The following is a 27,752-nucleotide window of genomic DNA, read 5'->3' on the forward strand; positions in this document are numbered from 1 at the left end:
TCGATGGAGACGGGAGAGGTTCCGGAGGATTGGAGGATTGCAGATGTGGTCCCTATATTCAAGAAAGGGAACAGGGACAGCCCGGGAAATTACCGACCGGTGAGTCTAACCTCAGTGGTTGGTAAGTTGATGGAGAGGATCCTGAGAGACAGGATTTATGATCATCTAGAGAAGTTTAGTATGATCAAAAGTAGTCAGCACGGCTTTGTCAAGGGCAGGTCGTGCCTTACGAGCCTGGTTGAGTTCTTTGAAAATGTGACCAAACACATTGACGAAGGAAGAGCGGTGGATGTGGTCTATATGGACTTCAGCAAGGCGTTCGATAAGGTCCCCCATGCAAGACTTCTTGAGAAAGTGAGAGGGCATGGGATCCAAGGGGCTGTTGCCTTGTGGATCCAGAACTGGCTTGCCTGCAGAAGGCAGAGAGTGGCTGTGGAGGGGTCTTTCTCTGCATGGAGGTCAGTGACCAGTGGAGTGCCCCAGGGATCTGTTCTGGGACCCTTGCTGTTTGTCATTTTCATAAATGACCTGGATGAGGAAGTGGAGGGATGGGTTGGTAAGTTTGCTGACGACACCAAGGTAGGTGGTGTTGTGGATAGTTTGGAGGGATGTCAGAAGTTGCAGCGAGACATAGATAGAATGCAAGACTGGGCGGAGAAGTGGCAGATGGACTTCAACCCGGATAAGTGTGTGGTGATCCATTTTGGCAGATCCAATGGGATGAAGCAGCAATATAATATGAAGGGTACCATTCTTAGCAGTGTAGAGGATCAGAAGGACCTTGGGGTCCGGGTCCATAGGACTCTTAAATCGGCCTCGCAGGTGGAGGATGCGGTCAAGAAGGCGTACGGCGTACTGGCCTTCATTAATCGAGGGATTGAGTTTAGGAGTCGGGAGATAATGCTGCAGCTTTATAGGACCCTGGTTAGACCCCACTTGGAGTACTGCGCGCAGTTCTGGTCACCTCATTACAGGAAAGATGTTGAAGCCATTGAAAGGGTGCAGAGGAGATTTACAAGGATGTTGCCTGGATTGGGGGGCATGCCTTATGAGGATAGGTTGAGGGAGCTTGGTCTCTTCTCCCTGGAGAGACGAAGGATGAGAGGTGACCTGATAGAGGTTTACAAGATGTTGAGAGGTCTGGATAGGGTAGACTCTCAGAGGCTATTTCCAAGGGCTGAAATGGTTGCTACGAGAGGACACAGGTTTAAGGTGCTGGGGGGTAGGTACAGAGGAGATGTCAGGGGTAAGTTTTTCACTCAGAGGGTGGTGGGTGAGTGGAATCGGCTGACGTCGGTGGTGGTGGAGGCAAACTCGTTGGGGTCTTTTAAGAGACTTCTGGATGAGTACATGGGATTTAATGGGATTGAGGGCTATAGATAGGACTAGAGGCGGGGATGTGATCGGCGCAACTTGTGGGCCGAAGGGCCTGTTTGTGCTGTGGCTTTCTATGTTCTATGTTCTATCCCTCCTGTAATGAGGCGACCAGAACTGAGCACAGTACTCCAAGTGGGGTCTGATGAGGGTCTTATAAAGCTACATCATTATCTCCCAACTCCTAAACTCAATCACTCGACTGATGAAGGCCAGCACACCATACGCCTTCTTAACCACCTCCTCCACCCGCGAGGCCAATTTAAGAGTCCTATGGACCCGGACCCCAAGGTCCTTCTGACCCTCTACACTGCTAAGAGTCTTACCCTTGATATTATACTCCTTCATCCCATTTGACCTGCCAAAATGGACCACTACACATTTATCCGGGTTGAAGTCCATCTGCCACTTCTCCGCCCAGTCTTGCATCCTATCTATGTCACGTTGCAGCTTCTGACATCCCTCCAACCTATCCACAACACCACCAACCTTCGTGTTGTCGGCAAACTTACCAACCCATCCCTCCACTTCCTCATCCAGGTCATTTATGAAAATGACAAACAGCAAGCGTCCCAGAACAGATCCCTGGGGCACTCCACTGGTGACCGACCTCCATTCAGAAAAAGACCCATCTACAGCCACTCTCTGCCTTCTGCAGGCAAGCCAGTTCTGGATCCATAAGGCAACAGCCCCTTGGATCCCATGCCCTCTCACTTTCTCGAGAAGTCTTGCATTGGGGACCTTATCGAATGCCTTGCTGAAGTCCATGTAAACCACATCTACCGCTTTTCCTTCGTCAATGTGTTTAGTCACATTTTCAAAGAACTCCACCAGGCTCGTAAGGCACGATGTGCCTTTGACAAAGCCGTGCTGACTACTTTTGAGCATGCTAAACTTCTCTAAATGTTCATAAATCCTGTCCCTCAGGATCTTCTCCATCAACTTACCAACCACTGAGGTTAGACTCACCGGTCTGTAATTTCCTGGGCTATCCCTATTCCCTTTCTTGAATATAGGAACAACATCCACAATCCTCTAATCCTCTGGAACCTCTCCCGTCTCCATCGACGACGCAAAGATCATCGCCAGAGGCTCTGCAATCTCTTCCCTCGCCTCCCACAGTAACCTGGGGTACATCCCATCCGGTCCCGGCGACTTATCTATCTTGATGCCATTCAAAATTTCCAACACATCCTCTTTCTTAATGTCCACATACTCAATCTTTTCAGTCCACCTCAATCCTGTAGTACAACCACCCAGGTCTTTTTCCACCCTGAATACCGAGGTAAAATATTCATTCAGCATCTCTGCTATTTCTTCCGGTTCTGTACAGACTTTCTCACCTTCACATTTTATCGGTCCTATTCCTTCACATCTCATCCTTTTACTCTTCACATATTTATAGAACGCCTTGGGGTTCTCCTTAATCTTACCTGCTAAGGCCTTCTCGTGACCCCTTCTGGCTCTCCTAATTTCTTTCTTAAGTCCCTTCCTACAAGCCGTATACTCATCTAGATCCCTATCATCGCCTAGCTCTCTGAACCTTTTGTACGCTTTCCTTTTCTTTCTCACTAGGTTCAGCGCAGCTTTCGTGCACCACGGTTCCCGTAACCTACCAAAACCTCCATGTCTCATCGAAATGTTGTCATGCAGAACTCCAGACAAACATTCCTTGAAAATCTGCCACCTTACTTCGGTACTTTTCCTCGAGAATGCCTCCTTCCAATTTACGCCTCTAATCTCCTGCCTGATGGCTTCATATTTCCCCTTACTCCAGATAAACACTTTCCTAGCTTGCCTGATCCTATCTCTTTCCAATGCTGGCTTTTGTCTCTTCACTGGACACAGGTGAGGTAAACACAGTAAGAAGTTTAACAACACCAGGTTAAAGTCCAACAGGTTTATTTGGTAGCAAAAGCCACACAAGCTTTCGAGGCTCTGAGCCCCTTCTTCAGGTGAGTGGGAATTCTGTTCACAAACAGAACTTATAAGACACAGACTCAATTTACATGAATAATGGTTGGAATGCGAATACTTACAACTAATCCAGTCTTTAAGAAACAAAACAATGGGAGTGGAGAGAGCATCAAGACAGGCTAAAAAGATGTGTAAAAAGAGCCTTCAACATGTCATTGATGAAGACGAACATCTCGCCAAGGCCATCCCCACACCCCCACTTCTTGCCTTCAAACAACCGCACAACCTCAAACAGACCATTGTCCGCAGCAAACTACCCAGCCTTCAGGAGAACAGTGACCAAGACACCACACAACCCTGCCACAGCAACCTCTGCAAGACGTGCCGGATCATCGACACAGATGCCATCATCTCACGTGAGAACACCATCCACCAGGTACACGGTACATACTCTTGCAACTCGGCCAACGTTGTCTACCTGATACGCTGCAAGAAAGGATGTCCCGAGGCATGGTACATTGGGGAAACTATGCAGACGCTGCGACAACGGATGAATGAACACCGCTCGACAATCACCAGGCAAGACTGTTCTCTTCCTGTTGGGGAGCACTTCAGCGGTCACGGGCATTCGGCCTCTGATATTCGGGTAAGCGTTCTCCAAGGCGGCCTTCGCGACACACGACAGCGCAGAGTCGCTGAGCAGAAACTGATAGCCAGGTTCCGCACACACAAGGACGGCCTCAACCGGGATATTGGGTTTATGTCACACTATTTCACATAAATATTTCTGCTTTTTTCCTCCTGAGTCTTTATCATGCGATCCTAGAATCAGAATTTATGTCACACTATTTGTAACTCCCACAGTTGCGTGGACCTGCAGAGTTTCACTGGCTGTCTTGTCTGGAGACAATACACATCTTTTTAGCCTGTCTTGATGCTCTCTCCACTCCCATTGTTTTGTTTCTTAAAGACTGGATTAGTTGTAAGTATTCGCATTCCAACCATTATTCATGTAAATTGAGTCTGTGTCTTATAAGTTCTGTTTGTGAACAGAATTCCCACTCACCTGAAGAAGGGGCTCAGAGCCTCGAAAGCTTGTGTGGCTTTTGCTACCAAATAAACCTGTTGGACTTTAACCTGGTGTTGTTAAACTTCTTACTGTGTTTACCCCAGTCCAACGCCGGCATCTCCACAGGTGAGGTCCCAGAGGATTGGAGGATAACAAATGTGGTCCCGTTATTGAAGAAGGGTAGCAAGGATAACCCGGGTAATTATAGGCCGGGGGACCTTATCGAACGCCTTGCTGAAGTCCATGTAAACCACATCTACCGCTTTTCCTTCGTCAATGTGTTTAGTCACATTTTCAAAGAACTCCACCAGGCCCGTAAGGCACAATTTGCCTTTGACAAAGCCGTGCTGACTACTTTTGAGCAGACTAAACTTCTCTAAATGTTCATAAATCCTGTCCCTCAGGATCTTCTCCATCATTAGATCTACCAAAATGTATCACTTCGCATTTATCTGGATTAAATTCCATCTGCCCGTGGTAGGGAAGTTGTTGGAGAAGATTCTTAGAAATAGGATATATGCGCATTTAGAACTGAATAATCTCATTAGCGATAGACAGCATGGTTTTGTACGAGGGAGGTCATGCCTCACAAATTTGGTTGAGTTGTTTGAGGAGGTGAACAAAGAACAAAGAACAGTACAGCACAGGAAACAGGCCCTTCGGTCCTCCAAGCCTGTGCCGCTCCATGGTCCAACTAGACCAATCGTTTGTATCCCTCCATTCCCAGGCTGCTCATGTGACTATCCAGGTAAGTCTTAAACGATGTCAGCGTGCCTGCCTCCACCACCCTACTTGGCAGCGCATTCCAGGCCCCCACCACCCTCTGTGTAAAAAACATCCCTCTGATATCTGAGTTATACTTTGCCCCTCTCACCTTGAGCCCGTGACCCCTCGTGATCGTCACCTCCGTCCTGGGAAAAAGCTTCCCACTGTTCACCCTATCTATACCCTTCATAATCTTGTACACCTCTATTAGATCGCCCCTCATTCTCCATCTTTCCAGGGAGAACAACCCCAGTTTACCCAATCTCTCCTCATAGCTAAGACCCTCCATACTAGGCAACATCCTGGTAAACCTTCTCTGCACTCTCTCTAACGCCTCCACGTCCTTCTAGTAGTGCGGCGACCAGAACTGGACACAGTACTCCAAATGTGGCCTAACCAGCGTTCTATACAGCTGCATCATCAGACTCCAGCTTTTATACTCTATACCCCGTCCTATAAGGGCAAGCATACCATATGCCTTCTTCACCACCTTCTCCACCTGTGTTGCCACCTTCAAGGATTTGTGGACTTGCACACCTAGGTCCCTCTGTGTTTCTATACTCCTGATGACTCTGCCATTTATTGTATAACTCCTCCCTACATTATTTCTTCCAAAATGCATCACTTCGCATTTATCCGGATTAAACTCCATCTGCCACCTCTCCGCCCAATTTTCCAGCCTATCTATATCCTGCTGTATTGCCCGACAATGCTCTTCGCTATCCGCAAGTCCAGCCATCTTCGTGTCATCCGCAAACTTGCTGATTACACCAGTTACACCTTCTTCCAAATCATTTATATATATCACAAATAGCAGAGGTCCCAGTACAGAGCCCTGCGGAACACCACTGGTCACAGACCTCCAGCCGGAAAAATACCCTTCGACCACTACCCTCTGTCTCCTATGGCCAAGCCAGTTCTCCACCCATCTAGCCACTTCTCCTTGTATCCCATGAGCCTTAACCTTCTTAACCAACCTGCCATGTGGGACTTTGTCAAATGCCTTACTGAAATCCATATAGACGACATCCACGGCCCTTCCTTCATCATCCGTTTTTGTCACTTCCTCAAAAAACTCCACCAAATTTGTAAGGCACGACCTCCCTCTTACAAAACCATGCTGTCTGTCACTAATGAGATTGTTCCGTTCTACATGCACATACATCCTGTCTCTAAGAATCCTCTCCAACAACTTCCCTACCACAGACGTCAAAACGATTGACGAGGGAAGGGCCGTGGATGTCGTCTATATGGATTTTAGTAAAGCGTTTGACAAGGTCCCTCATGGCAGGCTGGTGCAAAAGGTTAAAGCTCACAGGATAAAAGGTGAGCTAGCTAGATAGGTGGAGAACTGGCTTCGCCATAGAAGACAGAGGTTGGCAGTGGAGGGGTCTTTTTCCAGTTGGAGGTCTGTGACTAGTGGTGTTCCGCAGGGCTCTGTACTGGGACCTCTGCTGTTTGTGATATATATAAATGATTTGGAGGAAGCTGTAGCTGGTGTGATCAGTAAGTTTGCGGACGACACGAAGATTGCTGGAGTTGCGGATAGTGATGCAAATTGTCAGAGAATACAGCAGGATATAGATAGGCTGGAACATTGGGCAGAGAAATGGCAGATGGAATTTAATCCAGATAAATGCGAAGTGATGCATTTCGGTAGATCTAATGTGAGGGGGAGCTATACAATAAATGGCAGAACCATCAGGCGTATAGACACACAGAGGAACCTGGGTGTACAAGTCCACAGATCCTTAAAGGTGGCAGCACAGGTGGAGAGGGTGGTGAAGAAGGCATATGGCATGCTTGCCTTTATTGGACGGGGCATAGAATATAAAAGTTGGCATATGATGTTGCAGCTGTATAGAACGATGGTTAGGCCACATTTGGAATCCTGCGTCCAGTTCTGGTCGCCACACTACCAGAAGGACATGGAGGCTTTGGAGAGAGTACAGAGAAGGCTTACCAGGATGTTGCCTGGTATGGAGGGTCTTAGCTATGAGGAGAGATTGGGTAAACTGGGGTTGTTCTCCCTGGAAAGACGGAGGATGAGGGGCGATCTAATAGAGGTGTATAAAATTATGAAGGGCATAGATAGAGTGAACAGTGGGAAGCTTTTTCCCAGGTCGGAGGTGACGAACACAAGGGGTCACGGGTTCAAGGTGAGGGGGGCAAGGTTCAACACAGATGTCAGGGGGACGTATTTTACACAGAGGTTGGTGGGGGCCTGGAATGCACTGCCAAGCAAGGTGATTGAGGCGGACACGCTGGGATCGTTTAAGACTTATCTAGATAACCACATGAACAGACTGGGAATAGAGGGATACAAAAGAATGGTCTAGTGGGCACATGAGCAGCGCAGGCTTGGAGGGCCGAAGGGCCTGTTCCTGTGCTGTATTGTTCTTTGTTTGTAAAGGAGATAGAGTTATGATCACTATCCCCAAGATGCTCCCCCACTGAGAGATCCGACACCTGTCCAGGCTCATTAGCCAGTACTAGATCGAGTACAGCCTCTCCTCTTGTAGGTTTATCCACACGCTGTGTCAGGAAACCCTCCTGAACACACCTCACAAACTCCTCCCCATCCAAACCCCTTACCCTAGGGATATTCGAATCGATGTTTGGGAAATTAAAGTCTCCCATCACAACAACCCTGTTATTACTACATCTCTCCAGGATCTGTTTCCCTATCTGTTCCTCAACATCCCTGTTACTATTGGGCGGCCTGTAGAAAACACCCAGCAAAGTTATCGACCCCTTCCCGCTCCGAACTTCCACCCACAGAGACTCCGTAGACAATCCCTCCACGGCTTCCACCTTCTCTACAGCTGTGACACTATCCCTGATCAGCAGTGCCACTCCCCCCCCCCCTCTTTTGCCTCCCTCTCTGTCCTTTCTGAAACATCTGAAACCCGGCACCTGAAGTATCCAGTCCTGTCCCTGTCCCCAAGTCTCCGTAATGGCCACCACATCACACTTCCAAGCATCGATCCACACTCTAAGCTCATCCACTTTATTCACTACACTCCTGGCGTTAAAATAGACACATCTCAAACCTTTGGTCTGAGCTCTCCCCTTCTCCATCACCCGTCTACTCTCCCTCTTACACTGTGTACAATCCTTCTCTATTTGCGAGCTAACCTCCTCACTCTCAGTCACCTCATCACGATTCCCTCCCCCCAACCTTTCTAGTTTAAAGTCTCCCCAGTAGCCCTAGCCAACCTTCCTGCCAGGATATTGGTCCCCCTGGGATTCAAGTGCCACCCATCTTTTTGTACAGGTCACACCTGCCCCTAAAGAGGTCCCAATGATCCAGGAACCTGAATCCCTGCCTCCCGCTCCAATCCCTCAGCCACGCATTCATCCTCCACCTCACTCCATTCCTACTTTCACTTTCCCGTGGCATAGGCAGCAATCCTGAGATTACTACCTTTGCATTCCTCCTTCCCAACTGTCTACCTAACTCCCTATATTCTCTTTTCATGACCCCTTCCCTCTTCCTACCTATGTCAGCGGTACCAATATGTACCACGACCTCTGGCTCCTCTCCCTCCCACCTCAGGATATCTGGGACGCGATCAGAGACATCACGGATCCCGGCACCAGGGAGACAGACCACCATCCGAGAATCCCATCAAACTTCTTGAGTGCTGTTGGAGCTGCACCCATTCAGGACAATGGGGAGTATGCCATCACACTCCTGACTTGTGCCTTGTAAATGGATAGGCTTTGGGGACTCAGGTGGTGAGTTACTCGCCGCAGTATTCCTAGCATCTGACCTGCTCTTGTAGCCACTGTGTTTATGTGGTGAGTCCAGTTGAGTTTCTGGTCAATGGTAACCCCAAGGATGTTGACAGTGGAGGATTCAGTGATGGTTACACCATTGAATGTCAAGAGGCGGTAGTTAGAGTGTCTCTTATTGGTGATGGTCATTGTCTGGCATTTGTGTGGCGCAAATGTTATTTGCCACTTGTCAGCCCAAGCCTGGATATTGTCCAGATCTTGTTGCATTTGAACATGGACTGCCTCAGTATCTGAGGAGTCGTGAATGGTGCTGAACATTGTGCAATCATCGGCGAACATCCCCACTTCTGACCTTATAGAAACATAGAAAAACTACAATACAATACAGGCCCTTCAGCCCACAAAGTTGTGCCGAACATGTCCCTACCTTAGCGATTACTAGGCTTACCTATAACCCTCCATCTTACCAAGTTCCATGTACTTATCTAAAAGTCTCTTAAAAGACCCTATCGAATCCGCCTCCACCACCGTTGCTGGCAGCCCATTCCACGCACCCACCACCCTCTGAGTGAAAAACTTACCCCTGACATCTCCTCTGTACCTACTCCCCAACACCTTAAACCTGTGTCCTCTTGTGGCAACCATTTCAGCCCGAGGAAAAAGCCTCTGACTGTCCACTCGATCAATACCTCTCAACATCTTATACACCTCTATCAGGTCACCCCTCATCCTTCGTCTCTCCAAGGAGAAAAGGCCGAGCTCACTCAACCTATCCTCATAAGGCATGCTCCTCAACCCAGGCAACATCCTTGTAAATCTCCTCTGCACCCTTTCTATGGCTTCCACATCCTTCCTGTAATGAGGCGACCAGAACTGAGCACAGTACTCCAAGTGTGGTCTGGCCAGGGTCTTATATAGCTGCAACATTATCTCATGACTCCTAAACTCAATTCCTTGATTGATGAAGGCCAGTACACCACACGCCTTCTTAACCACAGCCTCAACCTGCACAGCTGCTTTGAGCGTCCTATGAACTCGGACCCCAAGATCCTTCTGATCTTCCACTCTGCCAAGAGTCCTACCATTAATATTATATTCCGCCATCCTATTTGACCTGCCAAAATGAACCACCTCACACTTATCTGAGTTGAACTCCATCTACCACTTCTCCGCCCAGTCTTGCATCCTATCAATGTCTCGCTGCAACTTCTGACATCCCTCCACACTATCCACAACACCTCCAACCTTTGTGTCATCAGCAAACTTACCAACCCATCCCTCGACTTCCTCTCCAGGTCATTTATAAAAATCACAAAGAGCAAGGGTCCCAGAACAGATCCCTGGGGCACTCCACTGGTGACCGACCTCCATTCAGAATATGACCCATCTATAACCACTCTTTGCCTTCTGTGGGCAAGCCAGTTCTGGATCCACAAAGCAATGTCCCCTTGGATCCCATGCCCCCTCACTTTCTCAATAAGCCTTGCATGGGGCACCTTATCAAATGCCTTGCTGAAGTCCATATATACTACATCTACTGCTCTTCCTTCATCAATGTGTTTAGTCACATCCTCAAAAAATTCAATCAGGCTCTGCCTGATTCAATGATCTGCCTTTGACAAAACCATGCTGATTATTCTTAATCATCTTATATCTCTCCAAATGTTCATAAATCCTGCCTCTCAGGATCTTCTCCATCAACTTGCCAACCACTGAGGTTAGACTCACTGGTTTATGATGGAGGGAAGGTCATTGACGAAGCAGCTGAAGATGGTTCGGCCTAGGACACTACCCTGAGGGACTCTAGCAGAGATGTCCTGGAGCTGAGATGACTGACCCTCCACAACCACAACCATCTTCCTATGTACCAGGTATGACTCCAACCAGTGGAGCGTTTGCCCCCTGATACCCATTGATTCCAGTTTTGCTCGGGCTCCAGGATGGTGAGTGGTTTGGAGGGGAACTTGCAGGTGGTGATGTCCCATGTATCTGCTGCCCTTGTCCTTCCAGATGGAAGTGATTGTGGGTTTGGAAGTTGTTGTCTAAAGATCTTTGGTGAATTGCTGCAGTGCATCTTGTAGATAGTACACACCGTTGCAACTGAGTGTCAATGGTGGAGGGATTGAATGTTTGTAGATGTGGTGCCAATCAAGTGGGCTGCTTTGTCCTGGATGGTGTCAAATGCGGCCTTGATGTCACTCTCACCTCACCTCTGGAATTCAGCTCTTTCGTCCATGTTTGAACCAAGACTGTAATGAGGTCAGGAGCTGAGTGACCCTGGCGAAACCCAAACTGGGTGTCACTGAGCAGGTTATTGCTGAGCAGGTGCTGCTTGATAGCGTTGTTGATGACCCCTTCCATCACTATACAGAACTCAGGAATAATGTCTCATCTGAAAGATGACAACACAGACAGTGCAATGCTCTCTCAGTATTGCACTGGAGTGTCAGTCTGGATCATGTGCTCAAGTTCCTCATGCTACCTATGCTGCCTCAAACCCAATGGTACAGTGGCTCCCTTTGGAGAGGTTAATACCACACAGCTGCTCATCACCTCCTCTTTCTGTTGCAACAAAAGATAAATAAATGTTTCCCTTACCTGAAGCGCTTTTTCACCAAGTCCCCGAAGTAAGAGGGTGATGACATGAACAGCAGCCCGGCGCACTTCTGCTTCCCGTTCTGTCTTTACAATGGCAGCAAGACATGCAGTCACCTGGAAGGAAATCAGTGAGACAACAGAGTGACATCGTTCAGGCGACACAGACCTGGTGTCAGTGGGTCTACAGGAACTTATGCAGCTGAATGTAACATCTAACCCGGCTGATTATGATATTGAAATCTCACCTTCTTGAGGCAGTTCCTTGAATGCAGTCCCACTCCTCCGCTCAATCTCTGTAGCTCTGCAGGTTTATTGCATTCAATTGCCCATCCAATTTCCTTTTGAAATCACTGATCGTCTCCACTTCCCCTTCCTAATCAATCCCTTGGTCCTCCTTTGCTGAATTCGAAACTGCTCCCAATCCTCAGTTCTGTTGTTTTATCTGACCAATTGTTCTGCCTCTTCCTTGGATCGAATACCATCTCTAATTTTCCGTGTAAGCCATGGTTTGGCCACCTTTCCCGTTCTTTCGTTGCACCAGACAGAAATAAACAATATCAGAAAATGCTGGAAAATCTCAGCAGGTCTGACAGTATCTGTGGGGAGAGAATAGAGCCAACGTTTCGAGTCTAGATGACCCTTTGTCAGAGCTGACTTGAGACGTTGGCTCTATTCTCTCTCCACAGATGCTGTCAGACCTGCTGAGATTTTCCAGCATTTTCTGTTTTTGTTTCCGATTCCAGCATCTGCCATATTTTGCTTTTATTACAGGAATAAACAGTTGCTGCAGTTCATGCTCTCCTTGAATGTTTGCCCTTGCCACCGTCATCCCTTTAAGTAACGTTTCCCAATCCATCATAGCCAACTCACGCCTCATCTTCAGTTTCCTTTATTAAGATTCAGGATCCTAGTCTCAGAATCAACTACGTCAATCTCCATCTTGATGAAGAATTCTATGTTATGGTCGCTCATCCCCAAGGGGTCTCGTACAGCTAGATTGCCAAATATCCCTTTTTTATTACACAGTACCCAGTCTAGGATGGCCTGCTCTCCAGTTGGTTCCACAATGCATTGGTCCAGAAACCATCCCGTATACACTCCAGGAATTCCTCTTCTACAGTATTGTGACAAATTTGATTTGCCCAATCTATATGCAGATTAAAATCACCCATAACTACAGATGTTCCTTTATCGCGTGCGTCTCTAACTTCCTGTTTGATGTCATTACCAACATCACCACTATAATTTGGCAGTCTATATGCACCACCTACTAACATTTTTGCCCCTTGGTGTTTCTTAGCTCTACCCATATAGATTCCACATTGTTGGAGCTAATATACTTCCTCAGTATGGTGTTAATTTCTTCTTTAACGAGCAATGCAACTCCACCACCTTTACCTTTTTACATAAGAACATAAGAAATAGGAGCAGTAGGAGGCCATCTGGCCCCTCAAGCCTGCTCCGCCATTCAATAAGATCATGGCTGATCTGATAGTGGGTTCAGTTCCAGTTACCCGCCCGCTCCCCATAACCCTTAATTCCCTTAATGGTTAAAAATCTATCTATCTGTGACTTAAACACATTTAACGAGGTAGCCTCTACTGCTTCAATGGGCAGAGAATTCCAAAGATTCACTACCCTCTGGGAGAAGAAGTTCCTCCTCAACTCTGTTCTAAATTGACTCCCCCGTATTTTGAGGCTATGCCCCCTAGTTCTTGTTTCCATTGTAAGTGGAAATAACCTTGCTGCTTCTACCCTGTCTATTATCTTATATTATCTTATATGTCTCTACAAGATCTCCCCTCAACCTTCTAAACTCCAATGAGTACAGGCCCAGTCTACTCAATCTCTCCTCATAAGCTAACCCCCTCATCTCCGGAATCAACCCGGTGAACCTTCTCTGTACCCCCTCCAAAGCTAACATATCCTTTCTTAAATGAGGGGACCAAAATTGTACACAGTACTCTAAGTGCGGCCTCACCAGTACCCTGTACAGTTGCAGCAAGACCTCCCTGCTTTTATACTCTATCCCTCTCGCGATAAAGGCCAACATTCAGGGCGGAGCTATTACAAGGGGGCATAACTATAGGGTTCGTGGTGAGAGATACAGGAAGGATATCAGAGGTAGGTTCTTTACGCAGAGAGTGGTTGGGGTGTGGAATGGACTGCCTGCAGTGATAGTGGAGTCAGACACTTTAGGAACATGTTCTGTGCTGTACTGTTCTATGTTCTATTCCATTTGCCTTCTTGATCATCTGCTGCACCTGCAAACTGAGTTTTTGTGATTCATGCACAAGGACCCCCAGGTCTCTGCACAGTAGCATGTTGTAATTTTTCACCATTTAAATAATAGTCCATTTTACTATTATTCCTTCCAAAGTGGATAACCTCACACTTACCAACTTTATACTCCATCTGCCAGATCCTTGCCCACTCACTTAGCCTATCCAAATCTCTCTGCAGACTCTCTGTGTATTCCACGCAATTTGCTTTCCCACTCATCTTTGTGTCATCCGCAAACGTTGTTACCCTACACTCGCTCCCCTCCTCCAGATCGTCTATGTATATGGTAAATAGTTGAGGCCCCAGCACCGATCCCTGCGGCACACCGCTAGTCACTGATTGCCAACTGGAAAAGCACCCATTTATTCCGACTCTCTGCTTTCTGTTAGATAGCCAATCCTCAATCCACGCTAACACTTTACCCCCAACTCCGTGTACCTTTATCTTATGCAGCAACCTTTTGTGAGGCACCTTATCGAATGCCTTCTGGAAATCTAAATACACCACATCCACCGGTTCCCCTCTGTCAACCGCACTCGTTACATCCTCAAAAAATTCCAGTAAATTAGTCAAACATGACTTTTCCTTCATGAATCCATGCTGCGTCTGCTTGACTGAACCATTCATTTCCAGGTGTCCTGCTATTTCTTCCTTAATGATAGATTCTAGCATTTTCCCAACTACAGAAGTTAAGCTAACCGGCCTGTAGTTACCTGCCTTTTGTCTACCTCCTTTTTTAAACAGTGGCGTGACATTAGCTGTTTTCCAATCAGCTGGCACCTCAACTCATCCACTTTGTTTCGAATGCTACGTGCATTCAGGTAAAGTGTCTTTATGTTAGTCTTTCTTAACTGGTTGAATTTCTACCGTGGGCGGCACAGTAGCACAGTGGTTAGCACTGCTGCTTCACAGCTCCAGGGACCTGGGTTCGATTCCCAGCTCAGGTCACTGTCTGTGTGGAGTTTGCACATTCTCCTCGTGTCTGCATGGGTTTCCTCCGGGTGCTCCGGTTTCCTCCCAGTCCAAAGATGTGCGGGTTAGGTTGATTGGCCATGCTAAAATTGCCCCTTAGTGTCCTGAGATGAGTAGGTTAGAGGGATTAGCGGGTAAAATATGTAGGGTTATGGGGGTAGGGTCTGGGTGGGATTGTGGTCGGTGCAGACTCGATGGGCCGAATGGCCTCTTTCTGCACTGTAGGGTTCTATGAATCTATGAATACCTGGACCCGATTTGTTACTGCATTCCTTTGATTGCATGCTCTGTCCCTTCCTGTCACAGACTGGTTATTCTTCCCCAGACCATCTCCTTGCACTGTGTTGACAACCTCCCTTCTCATGCTCGTCACCTTTTTTACTCTGCCTGAGGTTAGATTCCTGCCACCTTCTATACTCTCTGTTCTATTACGTGGTCTGGAAACTTTATTAACCTTTCCTGAGCCCTCGGCTCCTTTAACTAGTTGGAAGTCCTCATCATTAACCTGCACTCCTACCCTCTCCTTTACCTTTGATTTTCTAATTCTCCATACAACTGAACCCTCCTCCCCACTATTTAGTTTAAAGCCCTATCTACAGCCCTGGTTATACGATTCGCCAGGACTCTGGTCCCAGCACGATTCAGATGATACCATCCCATCAGAACAGGTCCCCTCTTCCCCAATACTGGTGTCAATGTCCCATGAATTCAAACCCATTCCTCCCGCACCAATCTTTGAGCCACGCATTTACCTCCTTAATCTTATTGACCCTGTGCCAATTCGCTCGTGGCTCAGGTAGTAATCCAGAGATTATTACCTTTTTGGTTCTGCTTTTTAATTTATCTCCTAGCTTTTCATATTCCCTTAGCAGAAGCTCTCTTCCTGTTCTACCTATGTCGTTGGTACCTATGTGGACCACAACAACTGGATTTTTACCCTCCCACTCCAAGTTCCTCTGCAGCCCAGATGAGATAATCCTGAACCCGAGCACCAGGCAGGCAACACAACCTTCGGGATTCTCGATCCTGGTCACAGAGAACAGTGTCAATGCCCCTAACTATACTGTCCCCAATTACAACTACATTTCTTTTTTCTCCCCCCACTTGAACAGCTCCCTGTACCACGGTGCTGTGGTCAGTTTGCTCATCCTCCCTGCATTCCCCGTTCCCATCCACACAGGGAGCAAGAATCTCAAACCCGTTGGACAGGTTCAGGGACTGAGGCTCCTGGAACTCTACCTCCTGAATCCCGCTACCTGCCTCACTCGCAGCCACACCCTCTTGTCCCTGACCACTGGCTGAATTCAAGCTAGTTAGTCTAAGGGGTGTGACTGCCTCCTGAAACACAGCGTCCAGATAACTCTCCCCCTCCCTGATGTGTCGCAGTGTCCAAAGCTCAGAATCCAGCTCATCAACCCTGAGCCAGAGTTCCTCAAGCAACCAACACTTACTGCAGACATGCTCACTGGGAACCACAGTGTCTGTCTGTCTGTCCTATATACTGAATACCCCTGGATGTTCAGTTTCCATCCCTGGTCACTCTGCAGCTACGTCACCATAATTCCGACTACATCATACCTGTCTACATCTATTTATGCGACTAATTTATCCACTTTACTGTGAATATTCCCCGCATTAAGGCACATAGAACGGTAGAGCATAGTACAGGCCCTTCGGCCCTCGAAGTTGTGCCGAGTTTTGTCTGAAACCAAGATCAAGCTATCCCACTCCCTATCATCCTGGTGTGCTCCATGTGCTTATCCAATAACCGCTTAAATGTTCCTAAAGTGTCTGACTCCACTATGACAGCAGGCAGTCCATTCCACACCACAACCACTCTCTGAGTAAAGAACCTACCTTGGACATCCCTCCTATATCTCCCACCGTAAACCTCATAGTTATGCCCCCTAGTAACAGCTGCATCCACCCGAGGAAATAGTCTCTGAACGTCCACTCTATCTATCCCCCTCATCATCTTATAAACCTCTATTAAGTCGCCTCTCATCCTCCTCCGCTCTAAAGAGAAAAGCCCTAGCTCCCTCAACCTTTCCTCATAAGACCTACCCTCCAAACCAGGCAGCATCCTGGTAAATCTCCTTTGCACTCTTTTCAATGCTTCCACATCCTTCTTATAGTGAGGTGACCAGAATTGCACACAATATTCCAAATGTGGTCTCACCAAGGTCCTGTACAGTTGCAGCATAACCCCACGGCTCTTAAACTCAAAACCCCTGTTAATAAACGCTAACACACTATAAGCCTTCTTCACGGCTCTATCCACTTGAGTGGCAACCTTCAGAGATCTGTGGATATGAACTCCAAGATCTCTCTGTTTCTCCACATTCTTCAGAACCCTGCCGTTGACCCTGTAATCCGCATTTAAATTTGTCCGACCAAAATGAATCACCTCACATTTATCAGGGTTAAACTCCATCTGCCATTTTTCGGCACAGCTCTGCATCCTATCTATGTCTCTTTGCAGCCTACAACAGCCCTCCACCTCATCCACTACTCCACCAATCTTGGTGTCATCAGCAAATTTACTGACCCACCCTTCAGCCCCCTCCTCCAAGTCATTGATAAAATTCACAAATAGCAGAGGACCCACCACTGATCCCTGTGGTACACCACTGGTAACTGGTCTCCAGTCTGAAAATTTTCCATCCACCACCACCCTCTGTCTTCTATGAGATAGTAAAGAGTCGAACAACACCAGGTTAAAGTCCAACAGGTTTAATTGGGAGCAAATGCCACTAGCTTTCGGAGCACTGCTCCTTCGTCAGGTGAGTGGGAGATCTGCTCATAAACAGCAAACAGCGCATATAAAGACACAAACTCAATTTACAGAATAATGAATAATGATTGGAAAGCGAGTCTTTACAGCTAATCTTGTCTTAAAGGTACAGACAATGTGAGTGGAGAGAGGGTTAGGCGCAGGTTAAGAGATGTGTATTGTCCCCAGACAGAGATTTTGCAAGCCCAGGCAAGTTGTGGGGGTTACAGATAGTGTGACATGAACCCAAGATCCCGGTTGAGGCCGTCCTCATGTGTGCGGAACTTGACTATCAGTCTCTTCTCAGCGACTCTGCGCTATCGTGTGTCGTGAAGGCCACCTTGGAGAACGCTTACCCGAAGATCAGAGACCGAATGCCCGTGAGCGCTGAAGTGTTCCCCAACAGAAAGAGAACACTCTTGCCTGGTGATTGTCGAGGGGTGTTCATTCATCCATTGTTGTAGAGTCTGCATGGTTTCCCCAATGTACCATGCCTCGGGACATCCTTTCCTGCAGCGCATCAGGTAGACAACGTTGGCCGAGTTGCAAGTGTATGTGCCGGGTACCTGGTGGATGGTGTTCTCACGTGAGATGATGGCATCCGTGTTGATGATCCGGCACGTCTTGCAGAGGTTGCTGTGGCAAGGTTGTGTGGTGTCGTGGTCACTGTTCTCCTGAAGGCTGGGTAGTTTGCTGCGGACAATGGTCTGTTTGAGGTTGCGTGGTTGTTTGAAGGCAAGAAGTGGGGGTGTGGGGATGGCCTTGGCGAGATGTTCATCTTCATCAATGACATGTTGAAGGCTCTGGAGGAGATGTCGTAGCTTCTCCGCTCCGGGAAGTACTGGACGATGAAGAGTACTCTGTCCACCGTGTCCCGTGTTTGTCTTCTGAGGAGGTCGGTGCGGGTTTTCGCTGTGGGGTGTCGGAACTGTCGATCGATGAGTCGAGCGTCATATCCTGTTCTTATCATAGAATCATAGAAACCCTACAGTTCAGAAGGAGGCCATTCGGCCCATCGAGTCTGCACCGACCACAATCCCACCCAGGCCCTACCCCCACATATTTACCTGCTAATCCCTCTAACCTACGCATCTCAGGACTCTAAGGGGCAATTTTTAACCTGGCCAATCAACCTAACCCGCACATCTTTGTACTGTCCACGCAGACACGAGGAGAATGTGCAAACTCCACACAGACAGCGACCCGAGCCGGGAATCGAACCCGGGACCCTGGAGCTGTGAAGCAGCAGTGCTAACCACTGTGCTACCGTGCCGCCCTGAGGGAGGTGTCTGTTGCGATCCTCCTCATCCGAGCAGATCCTGTGTATACGGAGGGCTTGTCCGTAGGGGATGGGTTCTTTAACGTGTTTAGTGTGGAAGCTGGAGAAGTGGAGCATCGTGAGGTTATCCGTGGGCTTGCGGTACAGTGAGGTGCTGAGGTGACCGTCCTTAATGGAGATGCGTGTGTCCAAAGAAGGAGATAATACACATCTCTTTAACCTGCGCCTAACCCTCTTTCCACTCACATTGTCTGTACCTTGAAGACTAGATTAGCTGTAAAGACTCGCATTCCAATCATTATTCATTATTCTGTAAATTGAGTTTGTTTCTTTATATGCGCTGTTTGCTGTTTATGAGCAGATCTCCCACTCACCTGACGAAGGAGCAGCGCTCCGAAAGCTAGTGGCGTTTGCTACCAAATAAACCTGTTGGACTTTAACCTGGTGCTGTTAGACTCCTTACTGTGTTTCCCCAGTCCAACACCGGCATCTCCACATCACGTGTATGAGACAGCCAGTTACTTATCCAATCGGCCAAATTTCCCTCTATCCCACACCTCCTTACTTTCTTCATGAGCCGACCATGGGGAACCTTATCAAACGCCTTACTAAAATCCATGTATACGACATCAACTGCTCTACCTTCATCAACACACTTAGTTACCTCATCAAATAATTCAATCAAATTTGTGAGGCAAGACTTCCCCTTTATGAATCCATGTTGACTATCCCGGATTAAGCTGCATCTTTCCAAATGGTCATAAATCCCATCCCTCAGGACCTTTTCCATCAACTTACCGAACACCGAAGAAAGACTAACTGGCCTATAATTGCCAGGGTCATTCCTATTTCCTTTCTTGAACAGAGGAACAACATTCGCCACTCTCCAGTCCTCTGGCACTATCCCCGTGGACAGTGAGGACCCAAAGATCAAAGCCAAAGGCTCTGCAATCTCATCCCTTGCCTCCCAAAGAATCCTAGGATATATCCCATCTGGCCCAGGGGACTTACCGAGCCTCAGGTTTTTCAAAATTGCTAATACATCTTCCCTCAGAACATCTACCTCCTCCAGCCTATATCTCACCTTCATCCTCAAAAACATGGCCCCTCTCCTTGGTGAACACTGAAGAAAAGCACAAATCATTTAGCCTTGTCTTTTTAACATTACCGTCCCATTCCCACTATTTTTCACTGAGGCAATCTCTACAAACTCAGGACATCCTTGCAGCCAATGAAGTCCTGTCATTATTGCAATGTAGGAAATGCAATGGCCAATTTCATTACGATGTGGAGATGCCGGCGTTGGACTGGGGTAAACACAGTAAGAAGTCTCACAACACCAGGTTAAAGTCCAACAGGTTTATTTGGTAGCACAAGCCACTAGCTTTCGGAGCGCTCGCTGCTCCTTCGTCAGATGAGTGGGATTTCAGTTCACAAACAGGGCATATAAAGACACAAACTCAATTTACAAAATAATGGTTGGAATGCGAGTCTTTACAGGTAATCAAGTCTTAAAGGAACAGACAATGTGAGTGGAGAGTGGACAGGTTAAAGAGACGTGTATTGTCTCCAGCCAGGACAGTTAGTGAGATTTTGCAAGCCCAGGCAAGTTGTGGGGGTTACAGATAGTGTGACATGAACCCAAAATCCCGGTTGAGGCCGTCCTCATGTGTGCGGAACTTGGCTATCAGTCTCTGCTCAGCGACTCTGCGCTATCGTGTGTCGTGAAGGCCGCCTTGGAGAACGCTTACCCGAAGATCAGAGGCTGAATGCCCGTGACCGCTGAAGTGTTCCCCAACAGGAATAGAACACTCTTGCCTGGTGATTGTCGAGTGGTGTTCATTCATCCGTTGTCGTAGCGTCTGCATGGTTTCCCCAATGTACCATGCCTCGGGACATCCTTTCCTGCAGCGTATCAGGTAGACAACGTTGGCCGAGTTGCAAGTGTATGTACCGTGTACCTGGTGGATGGTGTTCTCACGTGAGATGGTGGCATCTGTGTCGATGATCCGGCACGTCTTGCAGAGGTTGCTGTGGCAGGGTTGTGTGGTGTCGTGGTCACTGTTCTCCTGAAGGCTGGGTAGTTTGCTGCGGACAATGGTCTGATTGAGGTTGTGCGGTTGTTTGAAGGCAAGAAGTGGGGGTGTCGGGATATCCCGGGCCTCAACCGGGATCTTGGGTTCATGTCACACTATCTGTAACCTCCATGACTTGCCTCGGCTTGCAAAATCTCACTAACTATCCTGTCTGGAGACAATACACATCTCTTTAACCTGTGCTTAACCCTCTCTCCACTCACATTGTCTGTACCTTTAAGACTTGATTACCTGTAAAGACTCGCATTCCAATCATTATTTTGTAAATTGAGTTTGTGTCTTTATATGCCCTATTTGCGAACTGAAATCCCACTCACCTGACGAAGGAGCAGCAAGCGCTCCGAAAGCTAGTGGCTTTTGCTACCAAATAAACCTGTTGGACTTTAACCTGGTGTTGTGAGACTTCTTACCCAATTTAATTACAGCAAGGTGAACAACAGTGATGAAACATATTGGTCAAAAGGGTGAAATTCTCTGCTCCCCTTTGAAGAGTCATAAGATCTTTAATGTTCAGGAAAGGGCAGACAGAGTTTCAGATTTCATAAAAAGTGGTACCCTCAGACAGTGCGGCACTCCCCTAATACTGCATCAGCCTCATTGTATGGTCACATTCAGAGTTGAGAATGAACTTGCAGCCAAGACTGACAGCTATCAGAAACATGGCAATGACACTGCTCTACAGAGGCAAGTATGTGATTAATGGCCTGTAGTCACTGCAGTCCCTGACACTACCGATGAACTGCACAGTAAATGAGAAGTATTTATTTGCAGGAGGTTGGCACTTGCCCACAGCTTGGTGTTTAAAGACCTGGGACTGCTCTATCGCTGCAGTCCAGAATCCTACTGCACATTCAGTGAGTGACCAGGAAGGTCACAGCCTGTACAGGGCTGACTCTAAAAGCAATGTTAGTCTGGACTGAGGAAGCTCTGTGAACTGGGGCAGGGTAGAGGGCGCCAATCTCCTCAAGCGTGACTGAACAAAGAACAAAGAACAATGCAGCGCAGGAACAGGCCCTTCGGCCCTCCAAGCCCGTGCCGCTCCCTGGTCCAAACTAGACCATTCTTTTGTATCCCTCCATTCCCACTCTGTTCATGTGGCTATCTAGATAAGTCTTAAACGTTCCCAGTGTGTCCGCCTCCACCACCTTGCCTGGCAGTGCATTCCAGGCCCCCACCACCCTCTGTGTAAAATATGTCCGTCTGATATCTGTGTTAAACCTCCCCACCTTCACCTTGAACCTATGACCCCTCGTGAACATCACCACCGACCTGGGAAAAAGCTTCCCACCGTTCACCCTATCTATGCCTTTCATAATTTTATACACCTCTATTAAGTCTCCCCATATCCTCCGTCTTTCCAGGGAGAACAACCCCAGTTTACCCAATCTCTCCTCATAACTAAGCCCCTCCATACCAGGCAACATCCTGGTAAACCTCCTCTGTACTCTCTCCAAAGCCTCCACGTCCTAGTGTGGAAAAAAATCTTTCCAGTGCTCCGCTCACTGATCAATGGTCCTTACGGTGCAAGCGACATGACGTGTGCACCAGTGCCAGTCAAGGCATGGTCAATCCCAGTACCAGTCACAGGGGAGTGTGACAATGTTGCCAGGCAGCCTCCCACTAACTCTCCTGTAGCTATCCCACCAGCTCTTGCCTCTGTTCTAATCAATACTGCAATACCAATCTGCCAGATACAGCCCGATGTAATTGGCAATGCAGTGGCCTTTAGCAGGAGCTGGCTTTCTGCACAAGGATAGAATTTATTCTGATTCCTGAGGACAGTGATAGATGCAGCCTCAGTAATAAAATATTCCAAACCCAGGAACAGCACGAGAGATTATGACAATGCACATTGGGGGTGCCACGGTGGCACAGTGGTTAGCACTGCCGCCTCACAGCTCCAGGGACCCAGGTTCGATTCCCAGCTTGGGTCAGTGTGTGGAGTTTGCATGTTCTCCCCGTGTCTGCATGGGTTTCCTCCGGGTGCTCCGGTTTCCTCCAAAGATGTGCTGGTTAGGTTGACTGACCGTGCTAAATTGCCTATTAGTGTCAGTGGGATTAGTAAGGTAAATAAGTAGGATCATGGGGATAGGTCTGAGTGGGATTGTGGTCGGTGTAGACTTGATGGGCTGCATGGCCTCCCTCTGTCAGGATCTTGTGATAAACACTGCACTGTTACAGAATGTTGATGTGTTCCAGTCACTACTTCAGGTGACCCACAAACACATCCCAATTACCGCATATCTGCAGTGCTGCAAAACAAGAGGGTGTGGACCATTACACTTCACCTGGCTCACTTTGGTATCAACTCTCTTGACGATTCTACCAAAACTTCAATAACCTGCCAAGCTGCTGTGAGCCAAGAGCAGTCAGTGAGGCAAAGACCAAACAAGAAGCATAAGGAGGCGCCAACATTCACCACTGATTTATAGGGTTATTTATAGGGAGTCAGCGAAATTAAGTGCTTTGTATATTTTGATTTGGTGTAATGAGTGTGGATAAGATCAAGAATAAAATCTGATTTTGGATCTGCCCATTAAAGTAAAATGGCAGCTTGCAGACATGGAATGGCATCTCACACACACACAAATGGTGATGTAGTGGATGAATAGTGCAGGATGGCTGCAGATCAGAAAGGTCAGTGGGACTGGAGGGGAATGGATCTCTCACTGAAGCTATATAAATCAGAACCTATGGGGAACACTTTGAAGACTGCTCACTGACCCAGAATTAATTCCACCTCCTCATGAGCTTCTGAACCTCAACATCTGGAAAACACCACAGCTTCTGGTGCTCCATCCTCATGGGCTTTCAGTGAAATCAATGGAACCCAAAGTTCTCCTTTGTACACCCCTCCGCAGCTCTGCTTGCTCACCCTGTAACCTATTCTTAATAAGGGTGAGTCACCTGTTGTGCTGTTGTACACCTCCCATCATCCCATCTTACTGGACCACATGGGGTGGGAGCCCAGGGACTGCAAGCAGAGGGGGTCAGAGACGGCCACGGCAGGCTTTTGGGGTGCAGTGGGAGAGAAGTCACGGACTGGAGTGGGAGCTGAGGCCTTCAAGAAGACTGCAGGCAATTGATTTGAATTTGTGCAATTTTCTAACAATTGTTCCAGAATGTCACGTGCATTTTTATAACATCTTTCACCTCCTCAGAGCTGCAGCTGGTTTCAGTATGGAACCCACTGGGGAACATTAACTATTATTGGTTCAGGATGGATCCTATCTAGTTAAACACTCTTTCCTGGGCTTCCCAAGTTCCATCCTAAACAAACTCCAATTTGTCCAGTGTAGTCATGTAGAGAACCCTGCAGCTATGTTGTGTACAGCGAGCTCCCAAAGGTGTAGGCCAAATCACCAGGGAGAACTCCTCTTCAAAACACTGCGATATTCTACATCCACCAAGTCAGCACCTCAAGGGTAGCACTCCCCAACATCAGCCTGGAGTTTGTGCTCCAGTGTCTACAACAGTGGGACCCAGAGTTGAGTATGCTGCCTAACACACTGGCCCTCAAGTGAGTTCTTTCAGTGTTTTAAGTTTTTTTAAGTTTAAGTTTATTTATTAGTATCACAAGTAGGCTTACATTAATACCGCAATGAAGTTACTGTGAAAATCCCCTAGTCGTCTCACTCCAGCACCTGTTTGGGTACACAGAGAGAATTTAGCACGGCCAATGCACCTAACCAGCACCTCTTTCAGACTGTGGGAGGAAACCGGAGTACCTGGAGGAAACCCATGCAGACACGGGGAGAACGTGCAGACTCCACATAGACAGTGACCTGAGGCAAGAATTGAACCTGGGCCCTTGGCGCTTTGAGGCAGCAGTGCCACCCATATTTTTGTCATTACTTAATGTAAAGTATCCCTGGACTTTGGCCACTTGCTCTGTCTCTCTGTTTCTCTCTCTCTCTGTCTTTCAGCCTCTATGCACATTGCCAAGAAAAGGAAACAAGTGAAATGGAGAAGCAGTTGTTTCGATCACATGGTTTGGGTTTAACAGTCTCTAGATTGGATCCTCCCACAATCTTGAGGTTTTTCAAGCATGGGCACAAGGAGCACTGAGGGAGCGGGAGGTGGGATCAGGAGTCTGGTCCATTCCTGTTACACAGGCTGGCTGTATCAAATGTACAGGAACAAGAGTCACATCAGGGATGACATGATGCTTTAGACAATAAGAAAAGGTTTTAAGATACAAGAGGCATTATTCACTTCCACCTAAGCTTTGTGCTTACCTCGTGAACAACTGATCCTAGAGCGAAGTCCAGACACTGACAGAGCTCCCCCAGGTTCGACAGGCTACTGGCCCGCATTGTACCATCCGAATCTCGCGTCCCCATCAAAAACACCCGGATCAATGGATCACGATAATGTGAAGCTAACTCACCTAGAGAGAGCGGGGTGGCCGGGAGAGAGCCCAACAGTGGAAGAGGAAGGGGGGAGAGGTAGGCCATGGGAGAGGGGAAGGGGAGAGGCAGAGAGGGGCAGGAGCAGGTGAGGGCTCATTGGGAGGGGGAGGAGAGAGGGAGGAAAGGCACAAGGGAGGGGCCGCAGAGGGAAAAATGTGGGCCGTGGAATGGCACGGGTGGTGGTGGAGAGAGGGGGCCCATGTGGGTCAACAAGGTTCATTGAGGGAGAGAGGGAAATCAAGGTGGGTGGGTTGAGACAGTAAGAGAAAGCAAAATTAGTTACACTAATTACAGTATACCATAGAACCAGAGACTGCCGACAGTGCAGGAGGATACAATTGGCCCATTGAGTCTGCGCCAACTCTCCAAAAGAGCACCTTACCCAGGACAAAGGTTTCTTTGTGAAGACTGGGAACAGCACTGATAAGAAGCAGTGGTCATTACCGTGGCCATTTGGCAGCTCCAACGTTCTCGGCCTTTTGTCTAAGATCAAGTCAAGGATTTGGTACTGGGAAATGAACCGGGCCAAGTGTTAGATTTGGTTGTGGGAGAGCACTTTGGAGATAGTGACCACAATTCGGTGTCTTTCATTATTGCAATGGAGAGGGATAGGGCTGTACGGCAGGGCAAGGTTTATAATTGGGGGAGAGGTAATTATGATGCGATTAGGCAAGAATTATGGGGCATAAGATGGGAACAGAAACTGTCCGGGAAAGGCACTAATGAAAAGTGGAACTTTTTCAAGGAACAAATACTGCGTGCCCTTGATAGGTATGTCCCTGCCAGGCAGGGTGGAAATGGCCGAGCGAGGGAACCATGGTTCATAAAAGAGGTGGAATGTCTTGTCAAAAGGAAGAGGGAAGCTTATGTAGGGATGAGGAAACAAGGTTCAGATGGCTCGATTGAGGGTTACAAGTTAGCAAGGAATGAGCTGAAAAAGGGGCTTAGGAGAGCTAGGAGGGGGCATGAGAAGTCCTTGGCGGGTCGGATCAAGGAAAACCCCCAAGGCTTTTTACTCTTATGTGAGGAATAAAAGAATGACCAGGGTGAGGTTAGGGCCGGTCAAGGACACTAGTGGGAACTTGTGTATGGAGTCAGTAGAGATAGGCGAGGTGATGAATGAATATTCTTCTTCAGTGTTCACCAAGGAGAGGGGCTATGTTTTTGAGGAAGAGAAGGTGTTATAGGCTAATAGGCTGGAAGAAGTAGATGTTCGGAGGGAGGATGTACTGGCAGTTTTGAATAAACTGAAGGTCAATAAGTCCCCTGGGCCTGATGAAATATATCCTAGGATTCTTTGGGAGGCAAGGGATGAGATAACAGAGCCTTTGGCTTTGATCTTTGGGTCCTCACTGTCCACGGGGATGGTGCCAGAGGACTGGAGAGTGGCGAATGTTGTTCCGATGTTTAAGAAAAGGAATAAAAATGACCCTGGTAATTATAGACCGGTTAGTCTTACTTCGGTGGTTGGTAAATTGATGGAAAAGGTCCTTAGGGATGGGATTTACGACCATTTAGAAAGGTGCAGATTAATCCGGGATAGTCAGCACGGATTCGTGAAGGGCAAGTCATGCCTCACAAATTTGATTGAATTTTTTGAGGAGGTAACTAAGTGTATTGATGAAGATAGGGCAGTTGATGTCATATACATGGATGTTAGTAAGGCGTTTGATAAGGTCCCCCATGGTCGGCTTATGATGAAAGTAAGGAGGTGTGGGATAGAGGGAAAGTTGGCCGATTGGATAGGTAACTGGCTATCCAACAGAAGACAGAGGGTGGTGGTGGATGGAAAATTTTCGGACTGGAGGCAGGTTGCTAGCGGAGTGCCACAGGGATCAGTGCTTGGTCCTCTGCTCTTTGTGATTTTTATTAATGACTTAGAGGAGGGGGCTGAAGGATGGATCAGTAAATTTGCTGATGACACCAAGATTGGTGGAGTAGTGGATGAGGTGAAGGGCTGTTGTAGACTGCAAAGAGACATAGATAGGATGCAAAGCTGGACTGAAAAATGGCAAATGGAGTTTAACCCTGATAAATGTGAGGTGATTCATTTTGGTAGGACTAATTTAAATGTGGATTACAGGGTCAAAGGTAGGGTTCTGAAGACTGCGGAGGAACAGAGAGATCTTGGGGTCCATATCCACAGATCTCTAAAGGTTGCCACTCAAGTGGATAGATCTGTGAAGAATGCCATAGTGTGTTAGCTTTTATTAACAGGGGGTTGGAGTTTAAGAGCCGTGGGGTTATGCTGCAACTGTACAGGACCTTGGTGAGACCACATTTGGAATATTGTGTGCAGTTCTGGTCACCTCACTATAAGAAGGATGTGGAAACGCTGGAAAGAGTGCAGAGGAGATTTACCAGGATGCTGCCTGGTTTGGAGGGTAGGTCTTATGAGGAAAGGTTGAGGGAGCTAGGGCTGTTCTCTCTGGAGCGGAGGAGGCTGAGGGGAGACTTAATAGAGGTTTATAAA

General features: G+C 47.7%; 1 protein-coding gene across 4 annotated transcripts in view; it reads right to left on the bottom strand.

The window, feature by feature from the left end:
- tango6 (transport and golgi organization 6 homolog (Drosophila)) overlaps positions 1 to 27,752 on the bottom strand; it is a 133,017-nt gene that overhangs the window by 14,252 nt on the left and 91,013 nt on the right. For 2 of the 4 annotated variants that reach the window (XM_078210455.1, XM_078210454.1), the window contains exons 16-17: positions 25,106 to 25,257; positions 11,465 to 11,578 (exon numbers count right to left, since the gene is read on the bottom strand). In XM_078210455.1, the coding sequence (XP_078066581.1) occupies positions 11,465 to 11,578; positions 25,106 to 25,257 (266 nt within the window). The remainder of the gene's footprint in view (positions 1 to 11,464; positions 11,579 to 25,105; positions 25,258 to 27,752) is intronic. The other 2 variants (XM_078210457.1, XM_078210456.1) reach the window with 1 other exon arrangement.

Source organism: Mustelus asterias, chromosome 4, assembly GCF_964213995.1.
Source record: "Mustelus asterias chromosome 4, sMusAst1.hap1.1, whole genome shotgun sequence".
Classification (NCBI taxonomy): domain Eukaryota; kingdom Metazoa; phylum Chordata; class Chondrichthyes; order Carcharhiniformes; family Triakidae; genus Mustelus; species Mustelus asterias.